Source organism: Saimiri boliviensis, chromosome 11 (assembly GCF_048565385.1).
Source record: "Saimiri boliviensis isolate mSaiBol1 chromosome 11, mSaiBol1.pri, whole genome shotgun sequence".
Lineage (NCBI taxonomy): Eukaryota > Metazoa > Chordata > Mammalia > Primates > Cebidae > Saimiri > Saimiri boliviensis.
The window spans coordinates 109,933,437-109,956,386 of record NC_133459.1 but is presented as its reverse complement, the minus strand read 5'-3'; the positions used below and the strand labels follow the sequence as shown (position 1 = coordinate 109,956,386).

General features: G+C 38.7%; 1 protein-coding gene across 5 annotated transcripts in view; it reads left to right on the top strand.

Annotated features, from left to right (window-relative positions):
- The window catches only part of RTCA (RNA 3'-terminal phosphate cyclase), an 81,380-nt gene that overhangs the window by 9,691 nt on the left and 48,739 nt on the right, over positions 1 to 22,950 (top strand). For 2 of the 5 annotated variants that reach the window (XM_003933259.3, XM_074381358.1), the window contains 5 exons: positions 364 to 488; positions 1,427 to 1,485; positions 9,297 to 9,391; positions 10,825 to 10,929; positions 15,239 to 17,318. In XM_003933259.3, coding sequence (XP_003933308.1) covers positions 364 to 488; positions 1,427 to 1,485; positions 9,297 to 9,391; positions 10,825 to 10,929; positions 15,239 to 15,340 — 486 coding nt within the window. In that variant the 3' untranslated portion in view covers positions 15,341 to 17,318. Of the gene's footprint in view, positions 1 to 363; positions 489 to 1,426; positions 1,486 to 9,296; positions 9,392 to 10,824; positions 10,930 to 13,489; positions 13,548 to 15,238; positions 17,319 to 22,950 lie in introns of those variants that run through there. The other 3 variants (XM_074381356.1, XM_039460831.2, XM_074381357.1) reach the window with 2 other exon arrangements.

The following is a 22,950-nucleotide window of genomic DNA, read 5'->3' as shown; positions in this document are numbered from 1 at the left end:
GGTGGAAGCCGGGTGAGGGTTGAAACACTGTCAGGTACTGTGTTCACTACCTAGGTGACGGGATCATTCATATACCAGATCTCAGCAGCGTGTAATTTACCCGTGTAACAAACCTGCACGTGTACCTTCCGAACCTAAAATAAAAGATTATATATATATATATAAATGAATACATTAATTAATGAAAATAAAGTTAATTTGCATAAGCATTTTTAAAAATTCAGTGTTCTCTCTTGAAAAATTAAGTTATAAAATAATGCATGTGAAAATTACCAATTATTTTATGTGTCTTTGAAGTCTTGAAAACAATTTTCCAAATAATCAGTAATTATTTTACTCTATTTTTCTGTCTTGCCAAAATAGGTAGCAAAAGATATGGCGGCGGCAGCAGTTAGATGCATCAGAAAGGAGATCAGGGATTTGTATGTTAACATCCAGCCTGTGCAGGAACCTAAAGACCAAGCATTTGGCAATGGAAGTGGAATAATGTGAGACAGTACTCTTCCCTACACACTAGTTGAAAGCCCTGAAATAATTATCTCATTAAAATAAAGATTTGTAGGGTTTCTTGCTTAAGTTTATGGTTTGAAGAAGTTTCAGTTTGTATTTTTAAGGATATTCCTACCTAAAACATCAATATGATAAATTAAGATAATTATTCTGAATTTTTTCTGAGAATGGCTTGCCTTTTGTTACATTATAAGATTCCTTTCTCTTGTATGGTGAACTTAAATGGTTAAGCTCATCAGAAGTTAGGCTTTAAAGCTAGTCCTATGAGAATATTTCCAGTTGTATAAAATACTTCAAATGTGCAATCAGTTCACAAGGAAGTATTAAATATAGCAAAGAGCTCTTTAAAAACAGACTATTATGTTAATCCAGTTAGGAGTTATAGATTTAAGTATTACTACAAATTCTTTAACTGATGTTTTTGAAATATAAAAGTACCATTTGTGAATATTTAAATTTCAAACCCTCTCATTCAGAATTTCCATTAAAAGGTTTAAAGTGAATTCTTGCTCTACTTATAAAACTATCTAAAAACCATAGAACAATACCTAAGTCTTGCATAATGACCTTTTTTTAATTTAAGATAATTCTGGAACCCTTTATAATACTCTGTGCCTGTGAAATGGTACCGCTTAGTGCTGATGACATGGCAGCTTGTTGGGGTGCATGGTAGACATTTCTTACCTGCGAATTAGAATCTGATAAGACTTCTCCTGGTCAAGTGGTAAAGGATACTAGTGGTCTGATTAAGATAGAGTATGTTAATCACGCCACTCTATATGAAGAATTTTTACTTTTGCAGTTTGCTATCCAGATTTAGTTCTGCCTATTTAATAGTCACTGTTCTCTTGTGTTGTATTTGCATAAATTTAGAATATTTACAGTAAAGGTAGTAATAACTTTTTTTCTTCCATAGAATTATTGCTGAGACCTCTACTGGTTGTTTGTTTGCTGGATCATCGCTGGGTAAACGAGGTAAGATAAATGAAGGAGGTCCATAGTTACCAGTGCTACTGCAAAATTCTTTAATCTGTCAGGATTGGAATGTTATAGAATGAGGATGACAAGCTTAAAAGGATGTAGTTAATTGATTCTCTTTTGAGTCAATTATACTTTCAGACTTTCAGTCTTTCTCCTACCTTTATACTTTGGAAAATGTCAAAGCCGTGGAAAAGTTGAATGACTAGTTCAACTAGTTATCCATACAATCTTCTCCTAGATTCACTAGTTATGAACACTTAGTTCGTTGTGTATATTTCTGAACCATTTCAATGTAAGTTGCAAGTGCCTTGTCTAACCCCTGAGTACTACAGCATGTATGTCCAGTGAACAATAACTATATAATCATAATAACATTTTTATACCTGAAGAATTTCTTATATTCTGACACACCAGGTAGCTTCATACATAATGAATTATTTCCAAAATAATATTTAGAGCAGTGTGGGATTTTTTTTTGGAGGGGGAGCACATAGCATTTGTTTTTCAAGTCTATTTATTCACTCTTTTAATACAGAATACTCCCATTACCTTTTTTTGTTCGTTTCATGATATTGACATTTTTAAGAGTCTAGGCCATTTTCTCACAGAATTTCCCACAATTTAAATTGGTCTGAATGTCTCATGATATATTCAGATTAAACATTTTTATTAAGAATGCTACATAGGTGATTCTGTGTACATTCCACTGTGTCATGGCAGGGGGCATATGTTAGTTTCTCCTTTATTTGTGAGGTTCAGTGTGATCACCTGCATAAGGAGGTATGTCCTCCAGATCTGTCTGCTATAAAGGTTCTTTTTACCTTTATAATAAACTAGTGATCCAAAATAATAATTTGAGGCCATCTGATTATCTAGTGGTTTTAACATCTATTGATGATTCTTCTCTGGATCAGTTATTTCATTGGTGACTTCAAATTTTGAATAATTTTGTGAAGGGGAAATTTGTTTAAGGCTTGGCATATTAGAGAGAGAAGATACATACATGCATCTGTTTGTTAGTATTTAAAGTTACTTTTACCAACCAGGCAACTTTTAGGTGAACTAGTTGTTTTTGTGGTCATTGATTGCTTTATTCCTACTTTGTAGCATCTTTAAAAATGCTTACCAAGCTGAACATGGTGGTATGCACCTGTAATCCCAGCACTTTGGGAGGCTGAGGTGGGAGGATCACTGAGACCAGGAGTTCAGGACTACCCTGGGCAATGTCGTGAGACTGTATCTTTGCAAAATAAATAAATAAAAATGTTTACCCTAGCTATGCTGTTTAGCCACATTGTTACTACAGAATACAAAAAAAAAAAACTTAGGAATTCTTCAGTTTGCTCAATTGGGAAATCTAGAACTAGTTGGTCATCAAATCTGGTCAAGAGAATAAATAAAATCACCATTTCCAGTTGAACTCACATAAATGAATTATGTCTAAAACTGTGCTATTCAAAATGTGGTTGGCAGACAGGCAAAACTTGTCAGCATCAACTGGGAGTTTATTAGAAATACAGATTTTGGGGCCTACCTCAGACGTATTGAATTAAAATCTGTGGGAGCGGGGCCCAGGAATCCATTTTAACAAACTCTCCAGGTACTTTTAATGTATACTGAAGTTTGAGAAATAGTGATCTAAAATATATATTTAGTTTATACTAAATATGTATTAGGTGCAGTGTGGATATTGAGCCACTCCATCCACTGTCTACAACAGTCTTTAGAAGCAAAGAGAATACAAATATAAAATGGAGAGTAGGAGCAGACATATCACAAGTAACGAGTACTTAGCAGGCATTGGGAGAAGTGTGAGTTTGTTTATATTACTGGTTACCACAATGTGCTGGGTACCGTGTACTAGGGATTCAGAAGCAACAGCTATGATTCCTGCCTCCTGGCTTATTCTGGCAGAGGAAACAGACCAGTTCTATGATAGTGGTATCCCCAGGGTACCATAGGAACATAGAAGAAAAGTGAATCCTTCTGGGGACTAATTGACCCCAAATCTGGCTTCTGCCATTTAATGGTCCTTCAGCAGGTTCTGTGGGTAAAGAAGTTAGCTGGATAGAAAAAAGTAAGAGCTAAGGAGGAAGGACAAAGTAATTTGACATAAAAAGTATTCTGGGTGAGGGGGCATGCAGCTGTAGTCCAAGCTACTTGGGAGGCTGAAGCAGGATGATTGCTTGAGCCAGGAGTTTGACAACAGCCTGGCCAACATGGCAAGATCCCATCTCTTAAAAAAGTTTTTCTTTAAATTAGCCCCACATGGTGGCTCACACCTATAGTCTCAGCTGCTTAGGAGGCTGAAGCAGCAGGATTGCTTGAACCTAAGAAGTTCAAGCCTGCAGTGAGCTATGATTGCACCACTGCATTCCAGCTTGGGTAACAGAGTGAGACCCTGTCTCAAAACAAAAACCAAAAACAGTGGTCTGTATTTGAGTGAGCAACTGCAAGTGTATAGATAGGTAGGTAGGTAGGTAGGTAGGTATATAGGTAGGTCTGGGTAGGGGAATGGAGAGAGATGACAACAGAAAGGTCGACAGGCCAGATTCTGAAAGGCTATAGGTTATATCTAGGAGTTTACATTTCATCCTGAAATACAAAGTTTTTAAGGAGGGATGTGATACAAGATTTTTTGAAAGGTAGTTTAGAGAATTAGAAGAAAGCCATACTGGAGGCAGGAAGATAAGAGTTTATTACAATTCAGGTCAGAATGGTGAGGGCCTGCACCAAGCAAGGAATGCTGGGATAGAGAGGTGAATACTGATAAAAGGGCATCTGCAAAGGTGAATGGACAATATTTGGTGGCCAGTTGAATACTGGAAGTGAGGAAGGCAGTGTAAAGAATGACCTAGATGTCTGACTTAGGTAACTGAATATGAGAATATACGGGGCAGAGTTAGTTTGCCAGGTAGGTGATAATTTTAGATGTGCTGCATTGAGATTGATTGTAAAATGGTCATTATCAGTAATAAATGGAATTTTTTTACGAGGCCTGAAAAATTTTTTCTGATACTTTGTTAGCATTTTTTTTCTCACTTTGTCACATGAAACAACTTGTACTTTGAAGTTGTCTTTGGATAAAACACTTGTAGAGTGCACAGTACTTATTTTTAGACTTAAGGTGGTAGGAGAGAATAGAAGAGAGAGCAACATGCTTGCTGAGATTGACTGACTCCTGCTGGTATCCTTCCTTGTTTCTTATCGTGCATATCAGTCAAATGAGATGTTGTTAGCAAATGCAAAAGTGACTTGTGGTCCTCTCAGTCTAGCTTGTCTATATATTAAGGCTCTCAGAGAGAATGTCATGACCTCCATTATCCAGATCCCCTTTCATTTCTGATTTAAATTAACTAGCAAACTACCGGATTTAGGGGCTGGGTAGGGTAGCTCATACCTGTAATCCCAGCTCTTTGGGAGGCCAAGGTGAGCAGATCACTTGGGCCCAAGTGCTCAAGACCAATCTGGGTAACATGGCAAAAGCCTATCTCTACAAAAAATACAAAAATTGCCTGAGCATGGTGGCATGTGCTTGTAGTCCCAGCTACTCCAAAGGCTGAGGCAGGAGGCGGGAAGATCACTTGAGCCCAGGAGGTGGAGGTTACAGGGAGCCGAGATCATGCCACTGCACTTTAGTCTGGGTGACAGAGCAATACCCTGTCTCAAAAAACAAAAGAAAACAAAACTACTGGACCTTGAATCCTAAGGTCTTAGAGTTATCACCATAAGGAACATTGGCTGCTTGTCAATACCACCATAGGTGGGTAGAGGCAGGAAGTTGTAACTAAATGCCTTTATCATTGTCTCAGTTACCAAAACTATTTTGATCTTAGTTTCCTTATTTGTTGAGCAAGAAGATTAGCCTGGAGAATCTCTAAAATCTTTCTAGCTACAACATTCTTCAGTTTTGTTTTAAAAAGGTGAGGTTTTGTTTTGTCTGAGAAAATCTTGCTGTTTTAGATTGAGGCAGTGTGTTATGATAGCACTAAACGGAGAGTGAGGAGAACTAAATTTTAGACCCATGTCCTGCCATTATCATGCATAGTGACTGGGCTTTCTTTATCTGAAAAATGATACTGGACCACGATCATGATCTATGATCCTTTCCAACTTTAGGTGATTGCCTTATAGACAGAATATGTTTTGTCTTTCCATTGTTGAATATCTGTGTGATCTTTCATTACTCTTGTCTTGCAGTTATATTCTTTACTCTGAGAGCAAAATAATCTGCTAAAATGAATTGTGCCTCTCGTTAATCAATCTCTATTTTCTTTGTATAGAAATTGCCTCATAAGCAAGCACCTTTCTTCCCTCCCTCAGTGTATGTGGTAATTCAGGGCATCTCACTGTTTTTTGTTTGTTTGCTTGTTTGTTTCTGTTTTTAGATGGGATCTTGCTGGGTTGCCCAGGCTGGAGTGCAGTGGAGCAGTCTTGGCTCACTGAAACCTCTGCCTCCTGGGTTCAAGCAATCATCCACCTCATCCTCCCAGGTAGCTGGGATTACAAGCATATGCCACTGCGCCCAACTAGCTTTTCTATTCTTAGTAGAGACAGGGTTTCACAGTGTTTGCCAGGCTGGTCTCAAACTCCTGACCTCAAGTGATCTGCCTCCCAAGGTGCTGGGATTACAGGCATGAGCCATTGGGCCAGCCTCGTGGCATCTCTCTGATGTCCCAAAAGAAGTCCTTGAGACCTTTGTTTAAAAACATCCAAAATGTCAGAAGATTGGCAGTTAGTTAGAAGCATTAGTATTTCAGAAGAAATTCAGATTTTGCTTTTGGGGTATATAATACTAATAAGAAAGATCCTCATATTTTCTGTATTAAGTTCAGATGCTACAGACTGCTAGTAATGGCAGTAATGTATTAGTTCATGCTGTTACTATCAAGGTCGCTGTGTAGAAAGGAGTATAAATGGTGCTGAGGAATTCTTTGCTACATGGCAGAAGACTTTAGTAGGACTGCTGTTTTCTAGTACTACAAACCGAGACGTTCTTTCCTTTTCCTTTACATCCTCCATCCCAATTTTAGCTGTTTTTCAAGGACTCACTTAAGTCCTTCATACTTTATGAAACTTCAGATTATTCTAGAACCTATTTAGTCTCTTACTTTTCTGAACTCCGGTTCAGAAAATTAAGTGCTAACCATGGAGTTAGCACTTAATTATCCTCTAATTCTCTAATATATGTGTATTTTTTAAATGCCTCCTTAGCAAAGGATCTGGCTTCTGTTACTTAGCATGGTAGGTAAATAGTGGGTATGCAATACTCCTACAGGTTGAGCATTCCTAATCCAAAAATCTGAAATCTGAAATGTTCCCAAATCAGAAGCTTTTCAAGTGCCAATATGCCACAAAACTGTTTTATACACAGAATCATTTAAAACATTGTATGAGGTTGCCTTCAAGCTATGTGTATAAAGTATGTATGAAACATTAATGAATTTCATGTTTGTTTATTATGTATTTATTGAGATGGGATTCTCACTCTTACTTAGGCTAGAGTGCAGTGGTGCAATCTTGGCTCACTGCAAGCTCTGCCTCCTGAGCTCAAGAGATCTTCTTGCCACAGACTCCCGAGTAGCTGGAACTATTAGTGTGCACCACCATGCCCGGCTATTTTGGTAGAGACAGAGTTTTGCCATCTTGCCCAGGCTAGTCCTGAACTCCTGTACTCAAGCTATCTGCCTCCCTCTGCCTCCCAAAATGCTGGGATTACAGGCGTGAGCTGCCATGCCTAGCCGAATTTCATGTGTAGACTTGGGACCCATCCCCAGGCTATCTCATTATGTATATCCAAATATTCCTTTTTTTTTCTTTTAATTTTGATAGAGAATCTCTTGTGTCACCCAGGCTGGAGTGCAATGGTATGACCTCGGTTCACCACAACCTCTGTCTTGCAGGTTCAAGAGATTCTTATGCCTCAGCCTCCCGAGTAGCTAAAACTACAATTGCCCACAACCATGCCAGGCTAATTTTTGTATTTTCAGGAGAGATGGGATTTCACCACGTTGGCCAAGCTGGTCTCAAATTCCTTATCTCGAGTGATCTGTCCACCTCAGCCTCCCAACCTGCTGGGATTACAGGCATGAACCCAAATTCTCCAAAATTTGCCTGGCCCAAATACTCCAAAAATTTTTAAAAATCCAAAATCTGAAACTTCCCAGTCCCAAACATTTTGGATAAGGGGTACTCAACCCGTGTTATTATTAATAGCTTTTTATGTACTAGTCTGGGTAAGAGATATTTTATAAATATTATCTCTAATTTTTATAAGAACTTTGCAGCATAGTTATTATTATCATCTCCATCTTCTAGAAGAGGAAATGGCAGTGGCTAACAAGAAGTCAAGATTCATAGCTCATGGTTCAAACCATTTCATTTAGTCACATAAATACTTGAACAATTGATAATATAAATATTATTATGACCACTGTAAAGAAAAATAGAGTTCTTGGGTGTGGTGGCTCCTGCCTGGAATTCTAACACTTTGGGTGGTTGAAGCAGGAAGATCACTTGAGTTCAGGAGTTTGAGACCAGTCTGGGCAACATAGTGAGACCTCGTCTCTTAAAAAAAGGAAGAAAAGAAAACAAGAAAAACAAAGAAAAATAGAGTTAGAATTCTAAATCAAGCAAATTATATATTCAAGTAAATTTGCAAATATAAAACAAAACCACATTTTCAATTTTTATAAGAGGTTTTAATTTGCAGCCAAAAATTTTTTATTTTAAATACCTTAAAATAATAATGTGGCATTCTACTATTTCTGACAGACTTGGTTTGTATTCGGTGTTGTACCAAAGATTTGGGATATGTATGGAGAGACAGGAAGTAGGGCAAGAGGGTAAATATTCTGACTTATATTTAAAATAAGCTAATACCTGTTCAAATCTTAGAGGAAGTAAAACTAAAATATTTGATCTGATAATGTTATATGCTCTTTCTTACATAAAATGTAATTTCCTGACTTTTAATTATTTTTTTATTTTTTATTTTGAGACAGAGTCTCACTCTGTCACCTAGGCTAGAGTGCAGTAGCACAATCTCGGCTCACTGCAGCCTCCACCTCCCAGGTTCAAGTGATTCTCTTGCCTCAACCTGCTGAGTAGTCGGCATTACAGGCATGCACCACCATGCTAATTTTGGCATTTTTAGTAGAGACAGGGTTTTGCCATGTTGGCCAGGCTGGTCTCAAACTCCTGACCTCAAGTGATCCACCTGCTTCGGCCTCCCAAAGCACTGGGATTACTGGCATGAGCCACTGCACCCAGCCAAACTCTTTAATTCTGATGGAATTACCTACAGACTAATTGTAACACGCATGCTTTTCTGAGATTTGGAAAGGGAGTTTGTTTGTTTCTTTGTTTGTTTGGTAGATGGCATCTCTCTATGTTGCCCAGGCCAGCCTCGAACTCCTGGCCTCCAGTGATCCTCACACCTCAAGCTTCCCAAAGTCCTGGGATTACAGGCATGAGCCACCATGCCTGCCTGCAAGTTTTAAATTTGAAATTGAGGCATAGCATTATAGGGTCGTAACTTCTTTGTAAACTGGCTTTATAAATTAATACATTTTAAATAGGACCAATGCAGCCTATATTTTCCTCCACTAGTATATTTAAAGGTATAAGACATTTGCATATCCCAAACACTCAGAATATTAAATAACTAAAAACTCTAAAAGGTGCATTGAGTGCGTCAGAGGCCTTAAAGTTGTATTCCAGTGCTAACTGGATATATCAAACTTTTTGTCTCTTAGTAATTAATTTAGGTTTCTGTTTTTTTTTTATGTTGTGCTTATCTTAAGGTGTAAATGCAGACAAAGTTGGAATTGAAGCTGCTGAAATGCTATTAGCAAATCTTAGACATGGTGGTACTGTGGATGAGTATCTGCAAGACCAGGTAATGACACATTTAGGTTAAAAACCCTCTAAACTGTTAGATTTGAATGTGTAGTAATTAGATTGAATATCAATTTTAATAATTGACTTTCAGACACTAATTAACAAGTCCTACTTCAAGATTTTTAAAAAACATTCTGGAATTTGTATTCCTCAAATTTCAGCCCTCATTTTACTTGACCTGTCTACAGCATTTTGCACAATTGATCACCCCTTACTTCTTGAAGTCTTGTCTTCCCTCGGTTTCTAAAATACTGTTATCTTACCTCACTGGCCATACATTCTAGTCTCCTTTGCTAGTTTATTGTTTTCATCTTTTTGACAACTTTTTTTTTTTTTTCTTTTTTTGGTAGAGACAGAGTCTTGCTGTATTGCCCAGACTGGTCTCAAACTCCTGGCCTCAAGTGATCCTCCTGTCTCAGCCTCCTGACTAGCTAGGCCTACAGGCACATGCTATCATGCCTAGCTAATTCAAAACTTTTTTTTTTACTTTTTATAGAGATGAGTTCTCAGTATGTTGACCAGGCGGATCTTAAAGTCTGGCGCCCAGGTGATCCTCCCACTTTGGCCTCCCACAGTTTTGGGATTAAGGGCATGAGCCACTGTGCCCAGCCAACTTCTAAATTTTGATAAGCCCCTGGACTTCAGCTTATGCTTGTTTTCTTTTTCTGAGTTACTTCCTTTCTTAGTTTGTCCAGTCTCATGGCTTACGTATCATCTTTATGCTGACAGTTTCCACATTTATATCCTTAGCCCAGGCTTTTCTCCTTAACTCCTTACTTGTTATATCTCCCGTGCCTGTCAACACCTCCACTTGGACCTGTCACAGACCTCTCAGACTTAGCACGTTCACTCACAGTGAGAAATGATAATGAATATTTCCAAATACCTTTTTTATGGTCTGTTATCATTACAGATTTTCCTTTCTACCATACTTTTGTCTCCTTAATCCCAAATCAGTAGTGTCCACATTTAGTAATACATTCCTCAAGATTTCTTGACCTGTTCCTTAAGACAGTTTCTGTTATTTCTAGTCTTCCTTGTCCAGGTCTACTTTAAACTTCCAGTATTAGTCCATCTATTCAGCTCTTAAAATGTAATTTTAGAGAGTAGAATAAACACCGTATTATATATACCAACTTGCGGAGATATTTGGTCTAAGTATATATATTAATGTTCTGTATTTTACTTGTGAATATTAATTTTAAAAATTTTATGTTGAGAGCTGCTACCCAAGCCTTTTTGTACACTCACAGACTTAGGATAATATGGGTTTTCTCTCATCTTCTGAGGACTTCTGGAAAACTAAAGAAGTAGAAAATTTTTTTTAAGCAAATTTTAGTTCTAGTAGTATTTTTATTATGGGCAGCAGTGGAATTAGAACTTCAAATGTGAATAAATATGTGAGATTTTTCTTTGTTCTTTTTTAAATAGCTGATTGTTTTCATGGCATTAGCCAATGGAGTTTCCAGAATAAAAACAGGACCAGTTACACTCCATACGCAAACAGCTATACATTTTGCTGAACAAATAGCAAAGGTGAGTATTCTATCAGAGAAAGAAATTGATATTTTGATTTTTTTTTTTTTTTGAGACAGAGTGTTACTCTGTCACCCAGGCTGGAATGCAATGACATGGTCTCGGCTCACTGTAATCTCTGCCTCTGAGGTTCAAGCGATTCTCCCACCTCCGCTTCCCGAGTAGCTGGGATTACAGGCGTGTGGCCACCACACCTGGCTAATTTTTATATTTTTAGTAGAGATGGGCTTTCACTATGTTGGCCAGGCTGGATATTTTGATTTTTATTTTAGTCAATTTTGGATTAAATTTTAATAAACAGGAAACTTAATAGTAATCATAATAGCTATCATTCACTGTTTTCCTGTGTGGCAGGCACTGAGCTAATTTAGCAGTTTATCTGAACTGTCTTACTCAGCATAACTATTATAGGTGGCTGTTTATTATTATTCCCATTATACATATGAGTAAAATGAGGCAGAGAGATTCGTTAAATTGTTCAAGGCCACATGGATTTTTAGTGACAGAGCTGGGCTTTGAGCAAATCTGGGAAAGCATACTTCAAAGCCCATGTTATAATCACTGTGGTACTGCCTTACAGAGTAAGTAAAGATGTTTTGTTGTAAACTATGGTATCAAATCACAAGGGATTCATAGTTGGCTATAAAATATATTTATATAAAATTTTAGACATTTTATTTTCTTGATTCTATTGGTAGAATAGAATATTTGTTGAATATTCATCAGTCCTCTGATATATAGTAGAGTTGACACACAGTTTTTTTTTTTGGTTTTTTTTTGAGACGGAGTTTCGCTCTTGTTACCCAGGCTGGAGTGCAATGGCGCGATCTCGGCTCACCGCAACCTCCGCCTCCTGGGTTCAGGCAATTCTCCTGCCTCAGCCTCCTGAGTAGCTGGGATTACAGGCACGTGCCACAGTGCCCAGCTAATTTTTTGTATTTTTAGTAGAGACGGGGTTTCACCATATTGACCAGGATGGTCTCGATCTCTTGACCTTGTGATCCACCCGCCTCGGCCTCCCAAAGTGCTGGGATTACAGGCGTCAGCCACCGTGCCCGGCTGCTTTTTCTTTATAATGTAATTTTATAAAAAAATATAAAATGTATAATTCAATTTTATGAGGGAAGGTGCTAATCTTAAACATTTTAATTACTATTTTTGAGACAGGATCTTGCACTGTTGCCCAGGTTGGAGTGCAGTGGCACAAACCTCCTGGGCTTTCAAGTGATCCTCCCACCTCAGCCTCCCACATAGCTGGTACTACAGGTGTGTGCCACCACATCTGGCTAGTTTTTTGATGTTTTGTAGAGATGGGGTCTTGCCACATTCCCTAAGCTGGTCTATAAACTCTTGGGCTCAAGCGATCATCCCACCTTGATCTCCCAAAGTGCTGGCCAGCATGTCCAGCCTAATCTTAAGCATTTTTAAAAAAATGACAAAAGTAATATATACTAATTTTTAAAAATCAAGCATTACGGAAGTGTCCCAAACACAAAACCACTGTTGCTTCCCTGTACCTATTGATATGATTCTTTTTCTGTTTCTTTTTTCTTAAGATAGAGTCTTGCTCTGTTAGCCCAGGTTGGAGTGCAGTGGCACGATCTTGGCTCACAGCAACCTCCACCTCTCAAGTTCAAGCAATTCTTATGACTCAACTTCCAGAGTAGCTGGGATTACAGGTGTTTGCCACCATGTCTGGCTAATTTTTGTGTTTTTTTTAGCGGAGACAGGGTTTCACTATGTTGGCTAGGCTGGTCTCAAACTCCTGGCCGTTTTTTTTTCTCTCCTTTTAAGAGACAGGGTCTTGCTCTGTTGCCCAGGCTGGATTGTAGTGGCAGTATCATAGCTAACTATAGTCTTGAACTCCTGGGCTCACGTGATGCTTTCACCTTAGCCTCTCAATTAGCTAGGACTGCAGATGTGAACTACCATGCCCTGCTAATTTTTTTTTTTTTTGAGAGACAGGCTCTCCCTCTGTTGCCCAGGCTGGTCCTGAACTCCTGGGCTCAAGTGATCCTCCCACCTCAGCTTCCCAAAGTGCTGTTATTACAGCTGTAAACTACTGCACCCAGTTTGATTCTTAATAATATATAATTTTATTGTTATTAAGAAGCATAGAAGGCCGGGTGCGGTGGCTCATGCCTGTAATCCCAGCACTTTGGGAGGCTGAGGCGGATGGATCACGAGGTCAAGAGATCGAGACCATCCCGATCAACATAGTGAAACCCTGTCTCTACTAAAAATACAAAAAGTTAGCTGGGCATGGTGGCGCGTGTCTGTAATCCCAGCTACTCAGGAGGTTGAGGCAGGAGAATTGCCTGAACCCAGGAGGCGGAGGTTGCGGTGAGCCGAGATCGCGCCATTGCACTCCAGCCTGGGTAACAAGAGCGAAACTCTGTCTCAAAAAAAAAAAAGAAGCATAGATAAGTTTTTGTTAAATTGTAGGAAAGACTGATGGGAATTAAAGGCAAATATATTTGATGTGTTAGCTCTGTTTTTTTTTGTTGTTATTCTACTTATTCTGTATTTATAACTATTACTTATCTGTCTCTCCTTATAGATTGATCTCCTTAATAGCAGAGATCAAGTTTCATTCATTATATTCTTCACTTTTTACGGTACTTTACATAGAGTAGATATTTATTTGTTATTTGAAATGTATACATGATGGAAAGTGCTGTGAACCTGAGTGTATAGCTCATATCTTACTTAGCTTTGCTGTGTATAACTGGGTGAGTTGGGACAAGTTTCTTATCTTTCTTTGTCTCAATGTAGATAGTTATCTGTAAAATGAGAATTAAGCTAGATAGGCCTGCTATGATCCTTTCAGGTCTACATACTTGTAGTTTTAAGTAGGCTTATGTATAGGCTAGAAATGATTTTCATAGCTGTTACTTGTGTTTCATATTTATATAATGTTTTTAATTTGAAAAATATATAAATGCATATATATATATATATATATATATACACACTTAAATAATTTGGTTATCTAGCTCAGAATTCAGCATTTATTCATTCAACAGTAATTTCAAATGTTCACTGTGTGTCAGAAATTACCACTGCTGTAATGCTGAAAGTGAAATAATTTTTGTATATTACTATTCATTCAGTAAGACCCCAGAGTGATGGTTTCCAAATTGTACTTCTAAGAATCCTAAGATGTTAGGCATATTTGAAATTCCTTTGCCACAAACTCAATCAACCTAATTGATTGTTTTGACTTTTTTTTAAGGTGTTGATGGGAATTGTGGGGAGTCTTCCTGTGTTGCCCAGGCTGGCCTCCTGACCTGAGTTCAGGTGATCCACCTCAGATTAGCTGGGATTATAGATGTGCACCACTGCACCTGGCTAGTTGTTTTGATACTAAATTTAGCTTTGTTAAAATGAATCACATTTGCTTTAAAAATCATGTTTTCAAAATAAGTGTTATAGGCCAGGCACAATGGCCCATGCCTGTAATTCCAGCACTTTGGGAGGCTGATGCCAGAGGATCACTTCAGCCTAGGAGTTTGAGACCTGGGCAGCAAAGTGAGACCCTGTCTCTACAACAAAATAAAAAATTAGTCAGGCATGGTGAGGTGTGCCTGTGTTCCTGGCTACACTGGAGGCTAAGGCAGGAGGATCTCTTGAACCCAGGAAGTTGAGGCTGCAGTGAGCAATGTTCACGCCACTGCACTGCAGTCTGGGTGCCAGAGCAAGAGCCTGTCTCAAAAACAACAGCAAAAAATAACCAGAATACAATGATACAGACAAAATATTTTAGGCCAACTTTAGTTACCAATTTAAAAATGTGCTGTTAAACCCATTACATTAAAGATGAAGGAAGATGTTAATCACCACCATACCTCCTCCTCAAATACCTTCTATGAAATGGATCTTTTGAACAATATATTTAGGGAATTAAATTTGCAAGAAAAAATGTAAAGAAATTAAAGGGTAATTTGTTACTTGACAAGATAAAAGTAGAAACATTTTAGAAAAATTTTAGGGCATAGGGAATACAGTTGCATTATCATTACCAGTTGAGGTTTCAAAATGGATATTTACCTAAGCTGGACGTCTGAGCTTTCTAATTATATATTTGGACAAAACCGGACAGGTATATACCTCTGAACAAGAACCATGGTTGTGCAACAAAATGCGTTGTCTTTAGGCTATTGAATTTCTCAGGAATCATTTGATCTTTTGTGTCTCTGTAGGTTTTTCAATAAAATGGGCTTGACATTAACTCTGCCTACATAAGTTGGAATTGTGGGCTCTTTCCTTCATCTGTCTTCGTATTGCTTATATACTCTTCTGATTTCAGGCTAAATTTATTGTGAAGAAATCAGAAGATGAAGAAGATGCTTCTAAAGATACTTATATTATTGAATGTCAAGGAATTGGGATGACAAATACAAATCTATAGAGTATTCGCCTCTTAAATGATACCTCATTGATGTATTGCACTATTTCATAAATACTATAAAATAATGACTAGGAAGTAACTTATTAAAGGACCTGACTTAAATTTGAAGATGAAGTACAGTGTTTTAGGTTTGCTGAGAATGCTTCATCACATTAATCTCACTTTGAATATCTCCTGAGAGATGGACAATGAATTATCAGTTGGTGGATATGTGTGATAGCTGATTTCAATACTGAAGTATTGAAATAAAATATTCTTTACACCTGAAGTAAATATGTTTTTCTTTTTATGTAGTAAGTCAGGGATATAGATTTGATCTGTAATTTGGGTATAATTTTAATCTCTGCTGAAATCACATCTAATGTATAATGAGGCAACTTTATGTTAATGTACTTGGTGTGTCAACAATAACTTTTTTTTTTCTTTTGGAGATGGAGTCTCACTCTGTTGCCCAGGCTAGAGTGCCATGATCTCGGCTCACTGCAACCTCTGCCTCCTGGGTTCAAGTGATTCTCCTGTCTTAGCTTCCTGAGTAGCTGGGATTACAGACACGTGCCAGCACGCCCAGCTAATTTTTGTATTTTTAGAAGAGATGGGGTTTCACCATGTTGGTCAGGCTGGTCTCAAACTCCTAACCTCATGATACGCCCGTCTTGGCCTCCCAAAGTGCTGGGATTACAGGCATGAGCCACTAGCCTGGCAGCAATAACATTTAGTAGGCATTGTCTCATTCTAATAATATATGCCTTCTACCTAGCAGGTTCTTTGTAAATATTTATTGAATTTGAATCTGTTGAATATGTTTTGCAAGCCAAATGATTGAGAGAAGTAAAATTTTAACACTAGTAGGTTTTGCAGTTTCATCCCCAGATATGTTTTTGTTTGCCTTGTGGTATTAACAAATAACCGAGTGTTTTTCAAATGATGTGCTTTTATCATGCTCTGTTATCTTACACCCAACGTGCTTCCACATTTAGATGTTTTCCTTTTCCTGGTAGCAGTTGAGTTTATGACTCAAAGAAAACCACTTTGGTATGTCAGCTCAGTTGTACTGCAGTATAGTGCAGAATTCATTAAAACTTGTATGTTTGTTTTAGACTACCAAATGCAAGTAGTTCTGTTGATGTGACACTCTGTAGAACAGTCTTTTAAGAATATTCTTGGCCGGGCGCGGTGGCTCAAGCCTGTAATCCCAGCACTTTGGGAGGCCGAGGCGGGTGGATCATGAGGTCAAGAGATCGAGACCATCCTGGTCAGTATGGTGAAACCCTGTCTCTACTAAAAATACAAAAAAGTAGCTGGGCATGGTGGCACATGCCTGTAATCCCAGCTACTCAGGAGGCTGAGGCAGGAGAATTGCCTGAACCCAGGAGGCAGAGGTTGCAGTGAGCCGAGATCGCGCCATTGCACTCCAGCCTGGGTAACAAGAGCGAAACTCCGTCTCAAAAAAAAAAAAAAAAAAAAAAAAGAATATTCTTTAAACCAGTGGCCTTCAAACAGCGGTATTCCTACCACTTTTTTTTGAGACCGAGTCTCAGTCTGTTGCTGGGCTGGAGTGCAGTGGTGCTTCGATCTCGGCTTATTGCAACCTCCACCTCCTGAGTTCAAATGATTCTGCCTCAGCCTCCCGAGTAGCTGGGACTATAAGCACACGCCACCACACCCAGCTAATTTTTTTGTATTTTTAGTAGAGACAGAGTTTCACCATGTTTGCTAGGATGGTCTCAATCTCCTGACCTCGTGATCCACCCATCTTAGCTTCCCAAAGTGCTGGGATTACAGGTGTGAACCACTGTGCCTGGCCTTAATACATATTTTTTAAGTCCCACACTTGCTTGATAAACTTTTTGCCATGTGTTTCCATTGAACTCTGAGTCATCCCAGCAATGAGCAATATTTATGCATGATACATAATCTAATTTTTTAAAGTATTAATCTCATTAAGATATTTTAAATAAAATTTTATTTTTAGTGTTTAGTATTTCAAAGTATATGTTTGTTATACTCAGTTGTATTGTGATATGGTAACTGTCAGAACATTTTTTTAATTTTTAAGAATCCTCAGCTGGGTGTGGTGGTTCAAGCCTATAATCCCAGTACTTTGGGAGGCTGAGGTGGGTGGATCACCTGAGTTCAGGAGTTCGAGACCAGTCTGGCCAACATGGTCAAATCCTGTCTTTATTAAAAATACAAAAATTAGCCGAGCATGGTGGCACATGCCTATAATTCCAGCTACTTGGGAGGCTGAGGCAGGGAGAATTGCTTGAAGCTGGGAGACAGAGGTTGCAGTGTGCACCGAGATAGCACCACTGCACTTCAACCTGGGCAACAGAGCAAGACTCCATCTCCAAAAAAAAGTCGGGCAGGATGGTTTATGCCTGTAATGCCAGCACTTTGGGAAGCTGAAGGAAGTGGGTCACTGAGGTCAGGAGTTTGAGACTAGCCTGGCCAACATGGTGAAACCCTGTCTGTACTGAAAATGCAAAAATTAGCTGGTGTAGTGGCTGAAGCCTGCAATCCTGGTTACTCAGGAGGCTGAGGCAGGAGAATCACTTGTACCCAGGAGGCAGAGTTTGCAGTCAGCCAAGATTGTGTGTCTGCACTCCATCCTCCTGGGTGACAGATGAAGACTCTCAAAACAAAACAAAAAAAACTTCACTGATAATTTTTAAACAATGCAAATTAATACACATTTTTATGGCAGAGAAATGTGACAAGGCAAACCTTTCAGCATGAGGATATACTAAGATAACTTTGTGGGGGAAAATTAGCTGGGTGACTGAAATTAAAAAAAAAAAACTTTGTGGGAGAAGGGGAATGTTTTCTTAAATTTGAGATGATAGATATCAAACAGCCATTCCAGTAAATACATTTGGGAGTGGTATCATTATTATTATTATTATTGAGACAGAATTTTGATTTGTCGCCCAGACAGAGTGCATGGCATGAGTTCAAGGCTCACTGGAGCTTCAACCTCTGGGACTCAGGTGATTCTCCCACCTTAGCTCCTCAGTAGCTGGGACTACAGGCGCATGTCACCATACCCAGCTAACTTTTAAATTTTTTTGTGGAGACAGGGTTTCACAGTGTTGGCCAGGCTGGTTTCAAACTCCTGTGTTCAAGCCACCCACCTTGGCCTCTCGGAGTGCTGGGATTACAGGCGTGAGCCACTGTGCCCTACCTAATTTTATTTTAAAATGGAAACATAACATGGAAATTAGATCTTTTGCTGTAACTGTCAAAACTTAAGATGAAATATTTATGTCAACTTAAAAATGTATGTGAATAATAGTATTTGTGTGTGTGTGTGTGTGTGTTTGTTCTTAATAGTATTTATTTATTTATTTATTTTGAGACGGAGTTTCGCTCTTGTTACCCAGGCTGGAGTGCAATGGCGCGATCTCGGCTCACCTCAACCTCCGCCTCCTGGGTTCAGGCAATTCTCCTGCCTCAGCCTCCTGAGTAGCTGGGATTACAGGCATGAGCCACCATGCCCAGCTAATTTTTTGTATTTTTAGTAGAGACGGGGTTTCACCATGTTGACCAGGATGGTCTCGATCTCTCGACCTCATGATCCACCTGCCTCGGCCTCCCAAAGTGCTGGGATTACAGGCTTGAGCCACCGCGCCCAGCAATAGTATTTTTTTTAATGCGTATTGTTTTTAACTTGAAATTTCCTAACATCTAATTATGTGAGACTTCTCTTCACTTGTTTATTTGCTATCCATAAATCTCCTTTCCTTGGTGAAATGAATGTTCAAATTATTTGCCCATTTCAAAACTTGGGTTGTTTACTGTTATGTTTATACATTTCTCTATATTCTGATACAAGTCCTTTGCCAAAAAAGTGATCTGCAAATATTTTCTCCCCATCTGTGATTTGTCATTTACATCTCTTAACAGTCTTTCATGGAGCAAATTTTAAGAAATGATGTAACTCAATTTATTAATGTTTTTCTTTTATGGATTATAGTTTTGGTCTCATATCTAAGAATTCTTTGCCTAATCCAAAGACACAAAGATTTTTCTTCTGTGTATTTGTCCAAAAGGTTTATAGTTTAACATTTTATTTAGGTTATAATATATTTTGAGTTAGTCTTTATATAAAATATAAACTACAGAATGAGTTTCATTTTTTTGCACATAAATGCTCAATTGTTAAGTACTGTTGAATTGCTTCTCTACTTCTGCCAAAATCATTTGGCCATATTTGTATGGATCTACTTTTGCACTCTTCATTACATCCCATTATTTTGTAGGCCTATTCTTTCAATAATACCATTTTGATTACTGTTATAAGTCTTAAATCAGGTGGGGTGAGTCCTATAAGTTTTTTCTTCTTTTAAATTCTTTAAAATTCTTTTTAGGAGGTTTATGACCACAGTATTTGATGACAACTGCATTCAATTGTGATGAGAAAAGTAGAATTGTTAATTCAATATTCTTTTTCTACATTTAACACAATGCTGTTGAATTGAATCTCTGCAGTGATGGAAATGCGCTATGTCTTCACTGTCCAATAAGGAACCCACTAGCCATATGTGGCTTTTGAGCCTTGAAAAGTGGCTGGTGTAACTGAGAGAATGAATTTTAATTTTATTTAATTTTAATTTAAATAGCCACATGTAACTAGTGGCCACTGTACCTGACAGTGCAGATCTAGAAATTATTACAGATCTTTGTCTTTATATTATTTTTTAATTTTATTTTTATTTTTTAAAGTTTTATTTTAGGTTGAATGGTACATGTGTAGGTTTGTTATATAGGTAAACTTGTGTCATGGCGATTAGTTGTACAGATTATTTCGTTGTCCAGGTACTAAGTCTAGTAGAACCCAATAGTTACTTTTTCTGATCCTCTCCCTCCTCCCAACCTCCACCTTCAAGTAGGTTTCAAGTAGGCCCTAGTGTGTGTTGTTCCCCTCTTTGTGTTCAAGTGCTCTCATCATTTAGCTCCCACTCATACCTGATAACATGCAGTATTTGGTTTTCTCTTCCTTTGTTAGTTTGCTAAGGATAATGGTCTCCAGGTCCTGCAAAGAACATGATTCATTCTTTTTTATGGCTGCATAGTATTCCAAGGTATATATGTACCACATTTCTTTATCCAGTCTGCTATTGATGGGCCATTTAGGTTGATTCCATGTCTTTGCTATTGTGAATAGTGCTGCAAGGAACTAGTTTTGAATTTTGTATCTTCTTCTATACCATCATCTCTCTATAATAGCTACTGAGAAGGAATCTTTCAGGAAAATAATTTGGAGTAGATGTTTGGTGTTTAGGCATTTCCACACTGATAAGGCTTATGCCCCACTCCACAGGAGAAAACAGAATTGTAATGAACTTTTCCAGTATCTCTTTTGGCCTACTTGTTCTTCAAAGGAGGGAGAGGAGTCAGTAATCTGGTTGGCGAAAGCCTGACTTCCATCAGGGGACAGTCCCCTCCACTCCTGCAACAGCTGCACTGCCTGCAGCAAGGACAGTAAGAAGGGTGGGTCTCTCTCCCACCTTCTCTACATGCTCCTTCGTGAAAAGACACTTGTACAATGGTATTTTTTAGACAGACCTGTGATCCTTTAAGCGGGTGGCGGGGCAAGTTTGCTGAGGATCTGCTTTGAAAATCTTGCTTCCCCGCTGACTGGGGCTAAGCCTAAATTTAAGGGGAGTCAGTAGGTGGCTCTACTTTGATTCAGGTCCTGGCTTTCTTGCTTCCCAATACGGCTTTACCAGAGAGCCTCTATTTTCAAAGTTATTTGTTTCTTGTATCTGTTTTATTTAGGTATTTATTCATTTGTTATTTATGTATTTATTTATTTTTGAGACACAGTTTCACTATTGTTACCCAGGCTGGAGTGCAATGGCTTGATCTCGGTTCACTTGCAACCTGTTGCCGCCCAATTTCAAGCGATTTTCCTGCCTCAGCCTCCCGAGTAGCTGGGATTACAGGCACCAGCCACCATGCCCAGCTAATATTGTATATTTAGTAGAGACAGGGTTTCTCTGTGTTGGTCAGGCTGGTCTGGAACTCCAGACCTCAGGTTATCCACCCGCCTCAGTGTCTCAAAGTGCTGGGATTACAGGCATGAGTCATTCCTGGACATTAAAAAAAATGTTTTATGTAGTTTCGCTCTGTCACCCAGGCTGGAGGGCAGTGGCATGATCTTGGCTGACTGCAACCTCCACCTTCTGGCTTCAAGCAATTCTCCTGCCTCAGCCTTCTGAGTAGCTGGGATTATAGTCATGCACCACCACTCCCAGCTAATTTTTGTATTTTTAGTAGAGACAGAGTTTGACCATGTTGGCCAGGCTGGTCTCGAACACCTGACTTCAGTGATCTGCCTGCCTCGGCCTCCCAAAGTGCTGGGATTACAGACACCATGCCTGGCCCTCCTTGTATCTGTTCTTTATTGATTAGAACCTAGAAGAAAGGAGAGGATTTTACTGCTAGTATAAAACTTAAAGTGTCTTTTTAGGAAGAATAATTGTGAAAACATTGTTTTGGCAATCATTACAATAATCAGACTCTTGTAATGGTGGTGGTGATGGGGATGGTGATGGGTGGTGGTTTCTTTTGGTTTGCCTTTTCCTTAACAGTAGAAAATGAGTGTGAAATTTGGTTTTTGTCCGGGTTTTAGTGTGTGCTGCTTCAGCAGCTCTGAGTTGAAGCTGATTGATAGGTGTGCATTGATGTGTTTTTTCAGTGATTCCGCTGGGCGCACAGGCCATTTCCTAAGGGAGAGTAGGGGAGGGGAAAAACACTCAGGGGCTCTGAACTAAAAAGTTAACAAAAACTCCAAGTAAAGTCAGATTAAAATGAACACTAAGAGCAGTGGTGAAAGGAAAAGACTTGGTCTTTGTAGATGTAAATGGGGTAGGCCAGGGCAGATATCCCATCACCTAGTGGAGATTTTCAAATGATTGTTTTCTTGTTTAGCAGTAGTCCTACCTTTTGCTTTCCTATCCTGACTCTAACCAGTGTTTTCTCTGGGCAGTAATGTGCTACCCTTCACGTAGTACAGATGCTCCTCAACTTAGATGGGGTAATGTCTTAATAAATGTATCATAAGTTGAAAATACTGTAAGTCAAAAATGCGTTTAATACACCTAACCTACTCAACATCATAGCTTAGCCTACCCTACCTTAAACATGCTCAGAACACTTAGATCACCTTACAGTTTGGCAAATCACCTACTTGATAATAGTGTTAAAAAGCCTCATGTAACATACTAATTACCATGCTAAAAGTGAAAAACAGAATGGTATGGTTGTTTGCCCTTGTGACTGCATAACTGACAGAGCTGTGGGTTGCTCCCGCTGCCCAGCATCATTGGAGATACTGAACCATATAGCACTAGCTAGAGGAAAAGGTAAAAATTCAAAATCCGAAGTGTGGTTTCTACTGAATGCATATTGCTTTTGCACCGCTGTAAAGTGGAAAATTACAAGTTAGACCATTGTAAGTTAGGGACAGCATGTATGTCCAAAGGTCAAGCACTATACAGCAGTTGTATAGGATGTCACTAGGAGAACAGAACCTTCTGGACTACCTTGTAAAGCTCAGTGGCTGAAAGCCATTGGTGGCCAGATACATGCAAAGCACACACACTGGC